General features: G+C 48.3%; 8 protein-coding genes across 8 annotated transcripts; 1 reads left to right on the forward strand and 7 right to left on the reverse strand.

Annotated features, from left to right (window-relative positions):
* Positions 1–106: 106 nt before the first annotated feature.
* Positions 107–2,662, reverse strand: TRIVIDRAFT_219501 (uncharacterized protein; the record flags this gene model as incomplete). Its single annotated transcript, XM_014104466.1, has 1 exon — positions 107–2,662. The coding sequence occupies one exon, from the start codon at positions 2,660–2,662 to the stop codon at positions 107–109; it is 2,556 nt and encodes an 851-aa protein (XP_013959941.1).
* Positions 2,663–3,017: 355 nt separating this feature from the next.
* On the forward strand, positions 3,018–4,669 carry TRIVIDRAFT_110873 (uncharacterized protein; the record flags this gene model as incomplete). Its single annotated transcript, XM_014104467.1, has 3 exons — positions 3,018–3,244; positions 3,303–3,391; positions 3,462–4,669. The coding sequence occupies 3 exons, from the start codon at positions 3,170–3,172 to the stop codon at positions 4,537–4,539; spliced, it is 1,242 nt and encodes a 413-aa protein (XP_013959942.1).
* Positions 4,670–5,112: 443 nt separating this feature from the next.
* Positions 5,113–6,628, reverse strand: TRIVIDRAFT_198688 (uncharacterized protein; the record flags this gene model as incomplete). The annotated part of the gene is made up of 6 exons (XM_014104468.1): positions 5,113–5,168; positions 5,368–5,726; positions 6,079–6,082; positions 6,263–6,269; positions 6,349–6,519; positions 6,605–6,628. 6 exons carry the CDS (start codon positions 6,626–6,628, stop codon positions 5,113–5,115), a joined length of 621 nt encoding a protein of 206 aa, XP_013959943.1.
* Positions 6,629–7,364: 736 nt separating this feature from the next.
* On the reverse strand, positions 7,365–9,054 carry TRIVIDRAFT_13555 (uncharacterized protein; the record flags this gene model as incomplete). Its single annotated transcript, XM_014103797.1, has 4 exons — positions 7,365–8,016; positions 8,069–8,184; positions 8,271–8,554; positions 8,625–9,054. Coding segments are annotated over 4 exons (1,482 nt in total), but the record flags the coding sequence as incomplete, so codon positions are not given.
* Positions 9,055–9,833: 779 nt separating this feature from the next.
* Positions 9,834–11,460, reverse strand: TRIVIDRAFT_219505 (uncharacterized protein; the record flags this gene model as incomplete). The annotated part of the gene is made up of 6 exons (XM_014104469.1): positions 9,834–9,889; positions 9,950–10,064; positions 10,128–10,233; positions 10,307–10,566; positions 10,625–10,721; positions 10,781–11,460. 6 exons carry the CDS (start codon positions 11,458–11,460, stop codon positions 9,834–9,836), a joined length of 1,314 nt encoding a protein of 437 aa, XP_013959944.1.
* Positions 11,461–12,407: 947 nt separating this feature from the next.
* Positions 12,408–13,394, reverse strand: TRIVIDRAFT_119026 (uncharacterized protein; the record flags this gene model as incomplete). Its single annotated transcript, XM_014104470.1, has 2 exons — positions 12,408–12,483; positions 12,556–13,394. Coding segments are annotated over 2 exons (915 nt in total), but the record flags the coding sequence as incomplete, so codon positions are not given.
* A 952-nt stretch (positions 13,395–14,346) lies between these two features.
* Positions 14,347–15,564, reverse strand: TRIVIDRAFT_219507 (uncharacterized protein; the record flags this gene model as incomplete). The annotated part of the gene is made up of 6 exons (XM_014104471.1): positions 14,347–14,498; positions 14,550–14,754; positions 14,807–14,850; positions 14,922–15,013; positions 15,081–15,373; positions 15,469–15,564. 6 exons carry the CDS (start codon positions 15,562–15,564, stop codon positions 14,347–14,349), a joined length of 882 nt encoding a protein of 293 aa, XP_013959946.1.
* Positions 15,565–16,878: 1,314 nt separating this feature from the next.
* Positions 16,879–18,384, reverse strand: TRIVIDRAFT_55087 (uncharacterized protein; the record flags this gene model as incomplete). Its single annotated transcript, XM_014104472.1, has 1 exon — positions 16,879–18,384. One exon carries the CDS (start codon positions 18,382–18,384, stop codon positions 16,879–16,881), a length of 1,506 nt encoding a protein of 501 aa, XP_013959947.1.
* Positions 18,385–19,222: the final 838 nt, after the last annotated feature.

Here is a 19,222-nt window from a genome sequence, read left to right on the forward strand (position 1 = left end):
AGTGAAAACTAGAGTGTCCCTTGTTCCAGATTGTCATAATATGAATGTATGTAACATTATACCAACTTGAGAATGAAAGAGAAAGGCGTGGGCTGAAGCATCAGACTCATCGCCCCTGTTTTGGCATCTTCTTTTCCTCCAATGCTTCAATGTCCTTCTTCTTGTGAAAGTGAGGTGCTAGTTCCGCTAACCACCCAGCCTCGATCGGCATCACGCTGCGCATATACTCCTTTGTCGTCTGCACCAGCTCAAAGTAAATCACCATCTTTTCGGGCGGGTCTATCGACATCAGCACGCTGCTCGGGTGAATCCACACCGTAGTGCTGTTCTTGACTGTCCGGTAGCTGTCGCCGCTCTTCTGCAGCCGTGCGGCGTTGGGGAAGAATCCAGCCGTAATGGCACGCTTGATGGGCCGAAGGTTGGTGGCGCCGCATGTTGAGGGAGCGACCTCGACGCGCTCACAGAGTTTGGCGAGTTGATCTCGCACATCTCGGGCGCGAGTTAGAGACCGTTGCTGCAAAAAGTTCTCCTTGGCCCAAATGGGTGAAAAGCCGCTGTCAACCCACTGGTTCCAGATGTTGAGCAGTGTAACGTGGTCGCCGCCATCTTTGATGGTGAAGCGGTTTCGGGCGCTATCGGCGTGAATCTTCTTGTCCTTTGGTCTGAAGAAGAGCGCAGATGCTTCACCCAACATGGAGACGATGGAGAGAATCTCTTCCACACAGCCCTCCTTGTCGGCTGCCAGTACGGCCTTGGCCAACATGGGATCCGTGGGAAACTCAGCCATTTGCCGACCAATCTTGGTCAGCTCGCCCTTGTGGTTGAGAGCTTGGAGGGCAAACAGCTGATTCAGGGCACCGATGAGAGTCTCTGTTGGAGGTGGATCCATGAACTCGAAGTCCAAAAGCTCATTGATGCCCAGTGACTTGAGTTGCAGCACAACTCCGTTGAGATTAGTTCGCTGGATTTCGGGCAGCGGTGACTCCTCCATCTCGTTCATGTACGCAAACTTGGTATATAATCGGAAGCACTTGCCCGGTCCTACACGTCCAGCACGACCACTCCGCTGATTGGCTGATGCTCGAGAGCAAGGGACGACAACCAGGTTCGACATGCCTGTGGCTGGGTTGTAGACATTCTCCTTGACATAACCGGGGTCGATGACATATACAATGCCATCAATAGTCAAACTCGTCTCAGCAATGTTTGTCGCTAATACGACCTTGCGTGCGCCTTCTGGAGTTGGCTCGAAAATCTTTGCCTGGAGTTCTGATGGTAGGTTGGCGTAGATGGGACAGATGACTAGTTCCTTGATCCGATTTCCAAGCTTCTTTGCCGTCTCGGCAATCTCCATTTCGGCGGCTTCAATCTCGTCCTGTCCGGTAAGGAAAATGAGAATGTCTCCTTTGCCCTGGGTTGTATGGATCTGGAACACTGTGGTGATGGCTGCAGCCAGATAGTTGGCCTCCGGCGCAGGGGTATAGTAGATGTCAACGGGATATCGTCGGCCAGGGATGTTGAAAATAGGAGCGTCGTCGAAATACTGCGCAAACTTCTCGGCGTTCATGGTAGCAGAAGAGATGAGGAGCTTCAAGTCTTTCCGTTCTCTTGCCAGGTCTTTCACTAGGGCTAGCAGAATGTCCGTATGCACCGTCCGCTCGTGGGCCTCGTCGATCATGATGGCCGAGTACCCTGCCAAGTCTGGTTCTGTCATGAACTCTCGCAGTAACATACCATCCGTCATGTATTTGAGTATCGTCTTTTCGCTGGAGCAGTCTTCGAACCGGATAGAGTAGCCGACTTCGTGGCCAATCTTGACACCAACTTCGTCGGCAACACGAGCAGCCACACTCATGGCAGCCACTCGTCGAGGCTGTGTGCATCCGACCTTCATGCCGTTCTTTGTATACCCGGCCTCGTGAAGATACTGAGGCAGCTGAGTGGTCTTGCCACTGCCAGTTTCACCTACAATGACAAGGATTTGGTACTGCTCTAGTGCTTCCAGGAACTGGTCTCGGTACTGGTAGATGGGCAGACTCTTCCTTGTCTCCTGGATGGACAGGGCCTTCTTCTCTGCCGCTTCGATCTGGGCTTCCAGAAACTGCTGCTCCTTGGTAAGGGTCTTGCGCTCGCCCGGCATGCGTGAGTCCAGGCTCCACTGGATATATTGAGCATCGTCCAGGACATAGCTGTAATCCTCGTTTTCCCGCTCTCGGCCCTGGATCTGCGCCTTGGCCTTTGTGGTCTGCTCCCTCTCCCACTCGTCGTGCTCGGTGACAAACTTCTCCTGGCCGTACTCATCCCGCTCGACATGGCGTTTGTAGAGCGCCTCTTCCTTCTTTTTCCGGTCCAGCTTGCCCTTTTCGGTGATGTAATCCTCTGGCATCACGTATCCATCCTGGTGGTCGTCGATCCTCAGCCGCTCCTCAGCCAGGCGCAGAAGCTCTCTGTTCTTAGCAAACTCTGCCTTTTCCCTTTCTGAGAGCCTGACTCCGCTCCTAAGCTCCGCCGTCTCCTCGGCGACTTGCCTCCTCAGCAGGGCCAGACGCTCAGCCTCTCTCTTCTTGAGATACTCCTGCCGCGACCTCATGCGGCTCTCCTGGTGGCGATCCGAGGAACCGCCGTCGTCCATCGGGACAAAGGCATATTTCTTGGAACTCATTTTGGGCTGAGCTGAACTGAGATGTCACGATGTCACAGTACAGCAGCAAGAGTCACTCAGACCAGATGGAGATGCTCTTTGATTCCTTTGCTGTCTGGCTTGACCGCGGCCAGCCTGTTGAAGGTGAGACGCGATGCTTGCCTAAAGTAGAGAGTAGATAGACAGTGTTGAATTTTAGTGGAGATTGAGATGGTGGGCCCCTGTTAGTCCGCTGTTAATCCGCCAGCCAATCGGCGCGCTGCGATAGTGCTGTCTCTGGCTTATCGGCGATGATGCATGCTGCAGACTAATTCGGCCCATTGATTGCCGCTGGAAATGTTAACACGCTGTAAACTTACAACCGCTGTCGGCCTTGTGTCGAGCTCGTCTCTCCTTTGCACAGCACTGCCGCAGAAGCAGCTCAGAAGGGGAGCTTTGGTTTGAGCTCTTGATAACTTCTTATTCTTTTGCTTCTTCCTTTTTCTTTATATATATTATCATTGGCAGAGCTCAGAAAGTACGTGCACCATGATACTCCGCGGGGCAATCTTCGTCTTGCTGGCGCTGGTATCGCTTGCGTTCTGCGCCGAAGACTTTTACAAAGTACGACAAGACTCTTTCTCTTCCTCGATCATACATTATGCTAACGGGTTTGGATTAGCTCTTGGGAGTCGATAAATCTGCGACAGACAAGCAGCTCAAGTCTGCGTATCGCCAGCTCTCGAAGAAATACCACCCAGATAAGAACCCGTACGCCATCTCCTAGCCAGACGCAGCCGCACTCTTTACCAACGTTGACTAATCACTCTGCTGTTTTTAGGGGCGATGAAACTGCGCACGAGAAATTTGTTCAGGTTTCCGAGGCCTACGAAGTCCTAAGCGATTCCGAGCTTCGCAAGGTGTATGATCGTTATGGTCACGAGGGTGTCAAGTCCCATCGCCAAGGAGGAGGAGGTGGTGGCGGCGGCGATCCCTTCGACCTGTTCAGCAGATTCTTTGGTGGCCATGGCCATTTTGGCAGATCCAACCGCGAACCCCGAGGCAGCAACATCGAAGTTCAAGTAGAGATTTCCCTTCGCGACTTCTACAACGGCGCTACTACCGAGTTCCAGTGGGAGAAGCAGCATATCTGCGAACGGTGTGAGGGATCAGGCAGCGCAGACGGAAAGGTTGAGACCTGTAATGTTTGCGGTGGACACGGTATCCGGATCGTCAAACAACAGCTTGTTCCTGGCATGTTCCAGCAGATGCAGGTTCGCTGCGACCACTGTGGCGGATCAGGCAAGACCATCAAGAACAAGTGCCCCATCTGCCACGGCAATCGAGTCGAGCGGAAGTTGGCGACCATCAGCTTGACTGTGGAGAGAGGCGTCGCACGAGACGCTAAGGTGGTGTTTGAGAACGAAGCCGACCAGAGTCCCGATTGGGTTCCCGGTGATCTTATCGTCAACCTGGGCGAGAAGGCTCCATCCTACGAAGATAACCCCGATCGCGTCGATGGCGCTTTCTTCCGGCGCAAAGGCCACGACCTGTACTGGACCGAAGTCCTCTCTCTGCGCGAGGCCTGGATGGGCGGCTGGACACGCAACCTCACACACCTTGACAAGCATGTTGTGCGCCTTGGCCGCGAGCGAGGCCACGTCATTCAAAGTGGGCACGTGGAAACCGTTGTTGGGGAGGGTATGCCCAAGTGGCACGAGGAGGGCGAGAGCGTCTATCACACTCACGAATTTGGAAACCTTTACGTTACGTATGAAGTGATTCTGCCGGACCAGATGGATAAGAAGATGGAGGGCGAATTCTGGGACCTCTGGGAGAAGTGGAGGCTGAAGAAGGGCGTGGACTTGCACAAGGATAGCGGGCGGCCTGACACACCGCATGAACGTGATGAGTTATGAGATGTGATAAAAGAGGGATACAATTGAAGCAAAGGGGGAGCAAGAGGAGTTATGTAGGGCACCATGTCATGTAATCATTTCATCTACCATAGACTTGTGGATCGTATATATACCTACCTTCAAGAGAGCGAAAAAATAAGTACCTGCGATCAGATGCTTGAACGATATCACCGCAGCCACTTTGCCTCTCTGGAAAACAGCACAAGGTCTGTTGCCTGACAGAAAGCACAACGATGACCTGGAAGCAGCGATTTCATATTATCACTTGGGCATTTTGATGGGACAGCCGTTATAGGCTTCTGACTGTTTGGACGCTCTCTATATATCCTATACAACGCTCCCACTTTCTGACAGACCCTGATGAGAAGGATGTGCCAGTTTCTTATTTGGAGGGAAATGATGGACGGAGCCTGGTGCATATGTAGGCACCTTTGTAATGCAGCGTTTTACAGTGTTCTGGGGTGTTGTTTATACACATGTACACAAAGCTTGGGTACCAACTTATCGATCACAGGTATTTTATTTGTATAACAAGACATGATTTAGTATTTAATGCTACCATTTGATCACTACCTAGGTACCTTGGAAGTAAAGATAGAAGTACCTAGTGGTTGCTAGATCCCCGTGATCTATAGGCAACGCCTCAATCAAACAATAATGAAAACAAAAGCCAGTTGCTAGATCCTCATGATCTGTCCAATCCCCAATCGAAAAACAAACTAAAAGGAAGCAAAATGTAAAAAGGAGAAAAAGGTAATCGTTAGTTCCTCCTGAACTTTCTGTAATCCGACGGCTTCAGCACCCCAACAGGCGTCCCGCCAAACGTACAATCTCCCCAGTCAAAGCGTGACGGGTTCTCACGCTTCGACTTTTGCTGCTGCGCCCTCGACACCGACATCCAACGATCGATCTCTGCCATGCGCTCCTTATGCCGCGGGAGAGTCTTGAATTCGAACTCCTCTTGCTTTTGGAATTCGCGGAGGTCGCCAGCCAACTGGTCTTTCCTCACCACTTCGACGACGAGCTTGATCAGCTCCACCATCTCGTCGTCTGTTTGTGGCATTTGGGCGAAAGTGTTGTCCATTGTTGACTGGATTGCTTGTCCGGCTTGAGACATGGCAGGATGATGATGATGGGATGGTTTGGTGGTTGTAGTTGCGAGAGGTGATTGTTTGTTGTGGTAATTGCTGTGGGAGATGTTAGTGTTTGTGATGATTAATTGTTGGTATGTGACTGTACCTCTGAGGAGATGGTATTGTTGGTAGAAGTTGTGGCTTGTGAAGGTATGTGACTTCTTGTGATGTGATGTGATGCGAACTGGGTGAAGTGTGAGGAGGGAAGCTGGGGGAGGAGGGCTCCTTAATATAGATGTTTTGGGGACACTAGTAGGATCACTGATTGGGAATTTGAGTTTAGGGAATCTTCCGGACAAATCCTCTTTCTTTTCAGGATACCCAAGTTATAACTTTCTGGATGTTTAGTTTTTTCCATGGAGGCTGAATTATAATTTTGTATATGAGAAGTGCAGAGTCTGCGTACACAACTTGATTTAGGTAAGAGGGTACCATTCATTACATTAGACACTCTTGAAGAGCTGAGCAATTTCGAAAAATGAAAACGATGAATAGTGAAGTAATATGCAATTTTTACCACGCCATAATATGCTGTCCCCAGTATAATAATAGTATATAAAAACACCAAGAAATAAGCTCCGTAAACTTACCACGCCTCTTCATAAAAATCACATAAACATCAACCATCCTAAGATCAATATTATCGCCTTCAGGAGATATCAACGTGATGTATTACTTTATCAATCACCATAGTCTTCCGCAGAGACCGTGGGGCTTTTGCGGGATCCATCGTCACCTCAGCTGATGTTGGCACAAGTTGCAGAATAAATTCCCTTGAAAACGGGCGAAACTTTTCCCGGACAGCCTCACGAGCGTATTCACTAAAATCTGTCTTTGATGATGTAGCCTATGTTTGCGTAAGAAGTAAATTATCGCTTCAGCTATACGTAGTTTACATGATCGAACTAAGGAATAATTTAGAATTAACCAACACCAACATCGGCTTTTCCCTGCATTGTGTGAAGGAACACAATGTCCAAGGCATTTATTCTTATGGACGCGAACACTGTGTTGTTGACTAGAAGAATTTTATTGTATTCTTTTATCTCGACATTTACGAAGTGCTGGTGGCTGAGTTGCAAATATCGCAAATATCGCAAATATCGCAAATACCACTATTACACTTCTCGTGGACAAAGTATGTCTCGTCAACCAGTGACTCATTGCCAAATCATGGCGTATAATACGTAAACTGGGATTGATGCTTCGTATATCGCACCATAGTAACTTTATTAGCTCATTCTTTGTTGATTAAACAAACTCTAGTTACCCAGTGAACACCACACCTTGCGATGGCAGTTTGTATGCTTTTTGCGGGCGAACCGTATTTTCCAGGTAGACTTCAACAATGGCTGTGTTTTGTTTGTGCCGCCTAGTACAGCATAATTCATGTGTTGGTGATGTCTTTGCCTGATTGCTGGGAATACTTAAGAACGTATAGTTTGGGTCGTTGTAAATCCAGTTGTACTATCGTTTGCGATTACTTTCTTCAGGGAGCTATGTGAAGAGGCGAGTCCAGCAAAGGAATGGTTGCAAATCGTTAAAGGGAGTCGCATCCTTGAGACGCAATCTTGGATTTCTTAACGATAAAACGTTAATTTAGCTCTGCATTATCGGACGTATTTTTCTTAGGTGACTTTTAATCCGGTCTTGTTGAACGAGTGCCTGTGATCAAGTAGAGCGTGTTCCCTCAATTTGCAGCCATAGTTTATATCCAGCGGCCTCATGAATTGGCTTGACCCATAAGACATCGCTCAGCTCTGCTTGCAATGACTTCCAGCCATCTTCACCAACCATATTTTTCTCTGTCATGGCAGTGGCCAAATGTTGGAGGAACCACTGCTGTTCAGCAGTTCCATCTGTAGCGGCTAAGCCACCAATGAATAGTTTCCACCTTGTGAGTGGCGATGAAGAGCGTAGACAGCCTTGGATAGAAGCTTGGAGCTTGCGAACCAAATTCATCGATGTCCCGTTTAGGCGATCTTGTGCTGCGATGGATTTGAGGTACAAGATGAGGCTGATTCGTAGGCTGTCATTGCAACCGCTCATTTTGTCGGATTGACATGTGAGGAGGCGGTTGTAAAGCCCAAAGACGGTCTCGTATAGGTAATTCGGGTCCAGCTTGAGGTTTTGAGTCATTGCATCGTCAACAGTGGTACTGAGTTGAGCGACATCATGGAAAATGCTGGACAACCGTGGAGACACTCGGCATTCGGGTGGAGTAGATTCAGATCCATCTGATTCTAAGTCATCTTCGCAGATAGTTTCTCTGCTTGAAGAGTCTCGGAGGCCTTCGTCTAAAAGCGGAGGTTTATCAACGTCCACTGCAATATCAAAAACGCCTCTGACAAGGAGTCGTGAGCTAGAGATATGCGTAAGGGGTTGGTATTTCCTACCGGTATACTTTGGATCTCATCCCGTTGCTAATTTTGGAGAAGCCTCCTCGTAACTTGACGAGTTCCGCGAGGCCATTGGCGTGGATCCACGCTTTGTCATAGTTGCCTTGGTCATTCTTCAAAAAGTCAGTTGATGCAAACAATGAAGCAGATACACTGATTAGTAAATAGAAGAGGGGGAGCAAAGCTTTCAACAACTTACACTCCACATGGCCAGACAAGAAATTGCACCCAGTGTTTGGTCAGAGGGAAGGGCGCCAGATGCGACTCGATCCTTGAGTTGCCGCAGCGCTTCGTCAAGGAGAGTGTGAGAGTCCACGTAGTTGGAAGAGGATCCGGTCACCGAAGCAAGGGTGCTGGCAGATAGAGATAGGATGATGCATTGCCAAGCTTCGTCCTGCATCATACTGGGGAACCAGTCCCTTTTGGCAGGGTTGAAAAGCAAACATGGAAGCGTGTATGCACCGTTGGCTATTGAGTGGAAGTCTTTATTCGCAGTTAGCTATCCTGAAATTTAGGAAATAGGTGGCGTAATAAGGGGTAGAGGGGAGCATACAAAAGTTTAGATAAAGAAGCGCGTGTCGGACCAGGCTCACTGGAAGATCTGGGGGCATGGAACTTGGACTGCGAGGCACTCTCGGTTCTTGTTTTATAGGGACGACGGATCTATCCTTGGTTGAGGGAGCTTTGCCTTCATTACGCCGCCTGCGCTTGAGTTCCTTTGGCCGTTTTGGTAGTTGCTGGTCTTTGCGAGGCGTGTAGGTGACAAACTCCCACGAACCCCCTTCAACAGCGTCGCTCTTTGACTTGACGCTGTTATTGGCGCTTGTTTCTTCAGCTATGCGAGGGGCCGGACCGGGAGCTGTACGCATGGTCTTGGAGCGAGTCTCCCACTGAGTCTCGCGACCGGCTTTCGAGCTGCCGACCTTGTGGACTAGGAAGACGGCATTGCTGGGGAGAATGAGGCTCTCGCCTTTATTCGACATGGCGGCTAATGAAGCTGTGATGAACACATAGATAGCCCGGATTAAACACTATGAACCTGCTGATGAAGAGGGAGGTGACGTGATAATGGAGGACGAGTAGTGGTAAAGAAGTGAGAGACGGTTGGAACGAGGCCAATGACAAATGCAGCCACCCTTTTTGGGTTTGGAGAGTCGGTAAGCTTCATTTAGTGCTAAAACTTATAGACTCGCACCGCCACAATTGTTCAGGTGATAAATGCCGCCCTATTAAGTGATCTTCCTCTTGAATTACCATTTGGACTTGTCACGTTGAATTGATTATAAGCTTTTCTTTTTCTTTTCTTTTGTCAGATTAGAGACTTCATGATAGATGGGTATCACGGAACAAAGCTGGAAATCACGACAGATTTGCTGGGGGGATTGTCTATCGCTTCAATAGTTGCACGGCCAATTGCCTCAACTCTATTCTTCGACATCAACCACAATTATACTTCAAAGAGCAAAAGATAGATAATTTTCTGTTGTATGCATATGTAAGGTAAGCTGACTGGCTGTACATGATCGCTTTGTACTATTCGCGTGTACTTGTCGATTCCTTGCATCAACGCCTTTCATTAGCATGGGTCTAACACGAGACGTTTGTTCTCGTATTTATTAAAACTATGTTATTATGCGACTAGATACAGGGATTAGTATTTGCGAATATTCTTACCACCAATAATTATCGTCAAGGTGCAAGAATTGGTAAGCAGCAGCGATATCCCGTCAGCGTCGCACCACATTGTCAACTAATCAACAAATCAACCTTCTCTCGTCAATGCGATTTGCTGGGCTTCTAGCGCCTGGCGAAATACACCTAACCGACGTGCATTAGCTTTCTCGCTCTCGAATAATTTCACTCAATTAAGCAGCGTACCTGCGAGCTGCCATCTCTTGTTCAACCACATTAACGCGTCCTTTAACTTCTCTACCCGTGTTTCGCTCCAATCTCCGTTGCTAGGTCGTTCTCTCTTCAAAAGTAGGACCGAAGTCTGGTATAAGAGCTGTATTAGAAACGGGGAAATCTCGTCTCTTCCGCGGCACGCTGCGGTCACCAGATGCTCGTAATTGGAACTATCCAACACGTCGGCAAGAGATTCTATAAAATTATCTGGCATTTGCACGGGAATCGATGAAGAGGTGTATATTGTTAGCAAGGAGCTTTTATTCGCAACTGTTAGTTTCGGTTCTTTTATTAAGATGAACCACCTGAGGACCTGGATACCCTACTCACATCTGGGAGACTGAATGAAGCTCACAGCTCGGCATCCCATTTCGCCACTTGCACTCCATCTGTCCAAAGTAAAGCAGCGCCTTGACTGTGCGTTCTAACTGTTGTGCCTCGTCTTTGAAGAGTTGCGGTGGGACATCTCGCGAAGACGTGAGCCGAGACACTTTGGATAGTAGCACGAAAGCTTGGATCAACAATGCAAACCTCCCAAATTCCATGCTGACGGGATTGTGTAGCAAGGGGGAACAAGGCACTTTTGTAGCCTAAAGATATACATTAGCCATGTTGTAGGGTGCATGTATTCATGACGAGGATACCCACGCCTTCATCCCAAAGCGCGTCATCTGTGGGTAGAGGATTGTCTGACCCAGGTTCATCTATTGCAGCTGGACAGCCTGGAGAAGTCACGCCGACGAATCTAAAACTTTGGTTAGATACGAACGGTAATATCTTGTCGTATGTAGCCCTTCAACTCACCGATCTAATAAAAAGACAGACCACCACACCCTCTTCCGTTCCTCCTCTTCCACCCACGTTAACGGTAGTTTCAGCCGCTGCATTCCTCCAGGTTGTATCCCGAGACCATGCGCGTACCGTACACACGCTGCTACAGACATGAACGCGGCAGGATAGATTGCGTGCCCGATCTCGTAGAGTGCCACAAGAACCATTCCCTGAAGAACTCGAAGAGAGATCACCCCTGCCGCCTCGAGTTCAAAATTGAATTGTTTTGCCGCGCGGTAAGTTGCCGTACGAGCTGTCCGATCCCCAACAGGAGCGTCACCTTCTGATGAAGGAGGGCGCCATGTCATTAGTTTCATGCCTAACAGCAAGGAACCCAAGTCAGTAGCAGCACCGACACCTTCAGCGGTCACATTCAAGTCCTCATAAAAGCGTTTTCGGGAAACCATGGGGAACCATGCATGGATAGTGTGAAAGAAAAGACGGCCAATATGTTCCTGCTGCTGGCCGCTGCCGAGCTCTCCGGCAACATAGCTCGGTAAGCTGTCCGAGGGTCTGGGTATCTCAACATGATGATTATGAAAGACAGATGGATCGACAAAATACAACGCTGGAAAGTTGGAAAGCGGAAGGGTATATGGGTTTGGTGGGGAGGCCATAGAATGAACTGAGAGATAGTTCTCCTGAAACGACATGGAATCTGATTGTTCGGAGTTTATTGGCGAGCTCCTCTTAACATAGTCGTAATCGCAGCGTCGCTTTTTCCTTTTCTTGTATCAGCGCCATTTCAGCTCATAGTTGGTCACGAGGCTTACTCACTTTGTGCATTCGAGGCATCGTGGAAGCTTCTTGTCGCACCGACGTTTCCTCATCTTGCATGAAGAGCACGCATTTGATGCGAAGTCGGGCTTTTCCCTCTCGGCTACCATTATAAGCCGGAAAAGCCGTGATATCAATAACCTCGCAAATTGAGTTGAGAGGTATATCAGATAAAAAAACGGGTAAAAAATGATAAAGGCCATCCCCGCAAATGTGCTGTTTGTTAGAAGCGCGTTGTTGAAAGAGTCAGAATTGGTCTCGTAAAGCGCATCACGTAAGCACCAAACGTATCCGTTTGTCGACGGCCGTAGCATGGTTACAACTTACATCCTTGTACACTTCGTTTACCCTTTAAAGCCAAGTACGAGAAGATATCGCTGCTTTAAGTAGATCTGGAGTATATACAGCCCATATAAGTAAAGGATAAGCCACCGAGTACCTTTCTTGGACTGCATTGCATCATGATGTCATCATCATAACCAGAACCCGTTTAACTCATATCTAGGCGTCATGGCCAAGATTAACTCTATGAAACTCATAAGCCTTAAGGAAGCGTATCCACAATTACAATTGACTGCGAAAATCTAAGATGGCTGTATGAAGTTTTCCCAAGCAGCTGTCTACAGATCTTCTCTAAGCACATGGTAAACCCGGGAGAAGCAGCCTTTAACGCTGATGGGATATAGAGACCAAGTCTGCTTTTGTAACATGTAGTATTCAGATAACTGGAATTTGTAATTTCTCAACAGAGAAATTCCTGAGAATATATACATCTTGCAACTTAGATGACAGAGACTGAAGCAATCGTAGGATCTACCTTCTTAAACTCCTCCACAAGCTCCTTCCAGAGCTCCTTTTGAAGAGCTTGGCCATCGAGACTCAAGGAATAAGGAGAACGGCTAATATACAAAATTTGCAAATTAGTAGCAGAAACAATAAAAGGCCAATCGAGCAAATTGAGGGCCACTTACGGAGAAATCATGTTGTCGTCAAGAAACTGGCCATGAACGTCGTCATTAGCGATGATAGCAACAAGGTAAGTCAGCGCAGATTCATCGACGGGCAGTCCGATGTCATTCATCAACTTCCTGGCAGCGTCTCTTGCTGGGCCTTCGGGATAATTTATGCCAAAGTTTGTGAGAGTCCAAGGAGGAGTAGGCTCGACAACAATGACCTTGCTCTTATTGAGACGCTGGCCCAATTCGTCAACAACTAGGCCGTTGAGAAGCTGAGTATCAGGATATCTGCGAGGATCAAAATTGGCCTTGTCGTCAAGGTGCTTGATCACATTGTGGGTAAGCTTCTTCTCGGCGATGGAAGTGCTAAACTGCGTCCAGCTGCCAACCATGATGAGGCGGCTTGGTGCGCCCTTGACATCCGAGGTCTTCTCAAGAAGAGGAATCAGTTTGATAGCTAAGTAGGCAGTAGACAGCACGTCCACCTGCAGCATCCTCTCATGGCCAGTTGGCTTCGCAATGTTATACTCCACGCCGCCAACAGCAGCATTCAGGATGGCAACATCAAGCGTAGGTGTCGTTTCCTGAATCTTGGTAGCGAATGCTCCAACGCTCTTGTAATCTTCCATTTCAAGTTCAAAAACATCAATCTTGGCATTGGGATTTGCAGCTGCTACGGCAGAGTCGCTGAGCAGCTTGACCTTAAGCGCCTCGCCTCGAGGTACGTTCCGGACGCCCATAATCAGTCTATCGACTTTACGGACAATAATATGCTTGCTGACAGCCTCTCCAAGGCCATTAGTGGTTCCGGTAACCAGAATGGTTTTGCCGCTGAAGTCAACCGCGTTGAGGAGATTGAGGGTTTCCTTTGGCAGCCGAGTGCCGTTGCCCTGGCCTTGGGTACCATTGCCTCTGGGGATTTGCATTTTGAAGTTATTGATAGTTCTGTGTTGAGTTGAGTATGTAAAGGTGTGTTTTGATGATGGGTTGTGACAGATAGTTTTGAAACAATGAGACTTTGTCTGCACTTATATACCATAGAACGACTGCTCAGAGATATCTTTGATGAAATGATAGAGGGGGATTTGTAATTCACCATGAGGTTGAGTACAAGATATTACGAGATCAAGCGCGATGAATAGAACGCAATTAATATAGATTTATGGGGAATATAGAGAGTTGGGTTATTTCAGGAGATGGAAGGCTACAATTACAGAAGAGGCGCCCGCAATGCGGCCGCAGTTTGCGGCCGCAACTCACCCGCAGCCAGCCGCAACGTTCAGTCGCATAGTTACAGAGCCACAGAATCAATAGTGTTAATAAACTCCTTCGTTAACAATTGAAGTTTTATTCCATTTATATGAGTATTATTTTCAGTCGTTCTGCTTCATCTATATGGTACTTTAGTAAATATACTCCGAATGAGAAGCCAGCCCTCTCTCGTCTCACAACCTCCGAAGGATCAAAGTGAACAATATAAATTTATCTTGAACTATTCGAAGTATTTATTGCGAAATTAACTTGAAGCAGCTGACGCCTTATCCGATATCTTGTTTATGCCGGCAAGCAGTTGCAGCGCGCAGGATGTGCTCCCAAATTGGTGGACTCAAAGAAAGAACATAGAAAGTATACAAAAGAACTGTAACTGATATTTATACAACAAAGCAGAAAAAATCGTGTTGAGAACCATGTTGGTGAGCAAGAGACGAGAAGTGAACAGCCTCAACCAGGAAACGAACAAAAAAAAAACCCCTCTTGTTCAATCCTTCCAACTTTCAGATGCAGCATAATTCGCGAGAGCGATATTTATTCTTCAGCATCTATAAGATACTCTTTTTCATTAATGATTGATCCCGACTTGCCAATTCGTCCCTTGTGTGTGCTTAATGGTCCACGCTGAGCATTGGCAATAGGCGTGTACTCTTTCCCGTTGACGATGACAGGCTTCAGTATTTTTCCTGCCAGCATTGTTAGCTCAAATCAACTCGTCGGAATATGTCAATGCATACCAATGCCTGTGAGGTGGTAATTGATGAAGATATTCTCCCAGTTCTTCTTTCGCGCTGTGTACACCTCGTGCATGATACTCAAATGCGGATGCGTCTTGACCAAATTGTTAAACCAATCCCAGGTGTCGCGATGGAGCGGGCCGTGAGCGAATCGATCGATATCTTCGACGCTACGGAAATAGCACACCGTCATGAAACCATTGCCCTACAAGGTATGTGAGCTGACGATTCCATGCCACTTGACGTTGATAACTTACCGTCAGTCGCTCATTGGCAGACCTATACCAAGATGAACCGAGAACTGCAATCTCTGTCAGCATATGGGAATTGCTAGAAATATATCAATTACACTGAGAAGGGCTTAGAACCTACAGCCAGAGTCCTTATTGTCCTCAAGTTCCTGGAACATTGCCTTAAACCTGAGGAAGGTTTCCCGCCCGCCCGTTCCAAACATACCGAGTGCACTGTTATGACGCCGTATTAGCAAAAAACGTTGCGACATACGGAAGTATGGAAATGAAAATGACCCACTGATTGTTCCTCAAGCCTAGCATGATAACCGCCACGTCTGTCCCAGAGGGCTCACTGGGCGGATTGCCATCTTTGTCTGGAATTTGCACAGTATACTTTCCCGAGATAACATCTGCCATCTGCGTGTTGCGAATTACGCCGTAATGCATGAGCATCGTGTGTGAGAATCGATAGAGCAAGAGAAGTGCCGCAGGTGCGACGGCGAAGGTTGGCCGAGCGAACAGAACCAAGAGGCCCTGGAGTACGGCTCCCATGGCCATCCATGTTGAGATGGTGAAATTTTCGCGGACGGTCTACAGCAATTTGGGGTCAGCGCCTGAGACTTGATCTGGTTGCATTTTTGCTGTCTGTAATCAGCACTTCATGGGGCATAATGGAGATAGCGAACATTCCAAAAAGCGATGGAAGCTGTTTCCTTTGGCGTTGCTTTGTGTATCCTGTCGATTTGCGGTGCATAGTGTTGGAAATCCATCTTGGCCGCCATCTTTGCGATGCTATGATTGAGTGATTGAGTTGAGTTATACAAGAGATCAGTAAGGGAGCGGGGGCCTGCTTTTGCTTTATAGATGGACCAAAGTCGTAAGAATCTGATAAAAACTCCCGACAGGCATCCAGCGAAGCTATGCGAGGGAAAGCTAAAGAGATGGCAAAGGCACACTAAATGTGGTGACGCAGAAACCTGTTTGCAATGTGGTTGCAGCCCGTTTGCAGGCTGTTTTGCCAGCCGAATGCGAGCCCGTTTTAGCAGCTCGGTACTCGAGCCAAACAGCGACGTGAACTGCGTACTGTATTAAATGGCAAGCCACCGGTCAAGCCGGTGTAACCAACTTTCCGTCGAATCCTTTCTCCCAAAACCCCTCCAAGCTGAGTGGTCTGATGACGACGGTCTTTTAGCTTAAGGATCATGGATGGTCGGATGAATCGCCCGGTTCAGGGGAGAAGAAGCCATAGCCAGCCCTACCTGTAGACGGTATTGGTCTTACGGTGTCGGGTATCTTCTACGGAATATTACATAGGGAGAATGGGGCGCTCCGGAGTATCTGTACATTGAAAGACTGAATACCCGGGGGTAAGCAGGGGTTGAACCGAGTGCGAAGCCCGGGTCCGAGTCCGAACTGTGGCGCATGAATCAATGACGAAGGGATTTCGGTTAATGTACATGTACAAATATTCCGGAGATGCATTCTCTGATAGGAGACAGATGATGACATATCAACTATGATGGATTAGTATAAATACTCTAGCTGTCAAAAGACAGCGTTTGCACGTTGAACCTTGAATTTGTCTTATTGCCGCCTTTGGTTCAAAAAATTGAATGGCCAATATTGCTACCTAGGGATATATACCAATCAGGCAGGTGTTTCTCAAGACATCGGGAGAATAGAAACCAGATTTGCAAGTATCTTATTTCGAAATAAAGTTTGACGCAAAAGAACCATTCGATACACAAATTGCAATCGCCTTGGCTCATCATCATATTGGATATACTTGCCGCAATACAAAGGTCAATTAAGGCAATGCGATCCTTTTGAGATTGGAATCTGGCTGCCGAACCGAAAATGCAGCGCTAAGAGTAAGACGCTTATGCTATTTTATAATGACGGCAATAGTGGTTATAGTCGCTGTTCTCACGGTAAGCAAAAGTGCTGCGAGCATCCTCCATTAGATCTAGGTGTATATTTTTATTTCTATAGACTCAGCAACTCTGCTAAACAGATCAAATACTAGTATATACCTGGTTCTGAACCACTTCTAATATTCGCGATATTACAACTTCTTAGTCTACACCCTTCTGCAATCACCATCCGTAGTGGTGACCGTTGCCAGTGGTCTTGTGGCTCTTGTACAGAGTCGCAGAGTCGAGCACGGCATTGTTGTTGCTGGCAATAAAATCGTGCGTCAAGTGTGTAGCATTGTGGAACGTAAGCTTGCTCCATCCATAAGTGGCGTTGGAAGTATCAAGGCCAAATCGGCTGTACTCCTGGCGAGGGCTCTGCAGAGCATCCAGTCCGTCGTAGTGACCAGCGGCTCCGTTGGTGATGTACCAAGGGGAAGTCGGGTTGTTCAACTCCTTGGGGTCAATCTTCTGGTCAGCAATAGGAGCTTGGCGCTCGTAGACGTGAGCGTGGCCAGACAGAACAAGATCGACACCGTACTTGATGAACAGAGGCTCGAAGACGTCCTTGCAGCTCCAGCAGATGGTGCCGGTGACGTTCGCGTGGCTGAGATACCAGGGGCGATGGCCACCAACGATGATCCAGGGAGTGGCGCTGCGGTCGACGGCCTTGAGATCGGCCTCAAGCCAGTTGACTTGAGCGTTCATCTTGGCATTGACGGGGCTGGCACCCTCGCCCTCAGTGCCTCCAATCTCGTCAGGGCCAATGAAGCCGTGGCCAAGATCGGTCTCAGTGTCGAGCTGAATGAAATGAGCCATGCCGCTGTTCCAGCTGTACCAGAAGTTTCCAGTGCCGCGAGAAATATCGCTGGGCATGCGGAAGTGGTTCTTGAAGCCAGTAAAGTTGGTCTGTCCAGGCATGCAGATGCTAAGATCGTAGGTGATGTTGTGCGCCTTGTCAGAGGTACCGCCGTTGTCGCAGTTGGCCTCGTGGTTACCAGGTCCGACCATGTAGGCCTTGGCAGCAGTGACGGGCATCATCTCATTGTAGAAATCGTTGAGGATGGCCTCGTAGACCTTGTATCCCTCCTCGACGGTGGTGTTGGGCAGGAATCCCTGAATCTCCTCCTTCAGCCAGTAGTCGGCATAGGCAATGTCTCCGACGTGCCACAGGAACTCATAGTCGCCCATGCTGCTGACAAGAGAGTCAACCGTGGTCTTCTCACCAGGCTTCAGGACGTTGTTGGGCGCAACGCCAGTACCAGCAGTTGTAGACAGGCCTTTAGGACCCATGGTTCCCAAGTCGGCGACAACGGCAACGGAAAAGGGCGTCTTGTCACCGACCCTGCGGCTGGTGGTGAAGTTGAACGGCTCATAGCAGACATCCTCGTTCAATTGCGCAGGCAGGTAGTAGTAGGTGGTGTCCGGCCTCAGTCCCTTGATCAAGACGTGGTTGTTGTAAGTCGTCGAGGTGGGATAAGTGACAGACACGGCTGAAGACGCGACATTGGTGAGGTGCTCCTTGGATCTGCCCCAGAACACGCTGGGACGAGGAACATGGTCAAACGTGTTCCAGCTGACCATCATTCCATCGTCTCCGTGGTAGGCGATTCGGATCTGCGAGTTGGGAGCATCGCTGTCCGCCGCCACCAGAGGCAGCAAGCTTGCCAAGACTGTGCTCTTCTTCATCTTGTCAATGGTGCAGATATTCGGAACCTGTCGAGCAGATTGCCAAGGCAGCTGCCAAGATTGGAGTTGGTATATATATATCCATTCTGAGCCGGCTGGAATGTGCGCCCATCATCATCATTACTACTACGGAGTACTCCCACCACTTCATTACCACTACTGCCTATCAACTCCGTGTACGGAAGCTCAACAACTAATACAATGCAACACAACATGATGCGATACCTTGTTAATTGCTTAGCTGGTATTGGCTCGGCGATATGATCCATGATGGCATGGTGGGGGAGATGCCACTGCATGCCTCTAGCATTCTTTCGGCACCGAAGCCAGGGGATCCGCCGTTGCATGTGCTCGCGATGAGACGTCAGATTGGCCACGGTGCTTGATCTGCAACCGATTCAGGAACCGAATCTCTAGATCTCGGTCTGCCCTGTCGTATATACGAGTAAAACCTGCTACGTGAATTCATTACCTCTTGGAGTTTGTCACGAACAGAACAACGAATTTTTTTTCAGCTGGCTAAACAGGCTAAATTGTAGTAAAAAGGGAGCCAAGAGGTGAACTACTTCCGCCGCCACCAAAATATTTCCTCTTCCAGGTGCAGCGGATCGACACCAATTCACTTGCAAACCCCGTATCAATGCACGCATTTTTCGTTATTGCTTTTTCCATGATCTGCGAATTGAATATAGAACTGCAGTTACCTCAATTCTTGAGAGAGGTGGCCATGCAGGCATGACAGGGAGGCATAATTCTTGAAATAGAATTGAGGTTATTCCCGCGGTGGCGGTGTCTAACCATGTGTTCGTTCAAAACACTAAAAGAAAGCTCGGTCTAG

Source organism: Trichoderma virens, assembly GCF_000170995.1.
Source record: "Trichoderma virens Gv29-8 chromosome Unknown TRIVIscaffold_3, whole genome shotgun sequence".
NCBI lineage: Eukaryota > Fungi > Ascomycota > Sordariomycetes > Hypocreales > Hypocreaceae > Trichoderma > Trichoderma virens.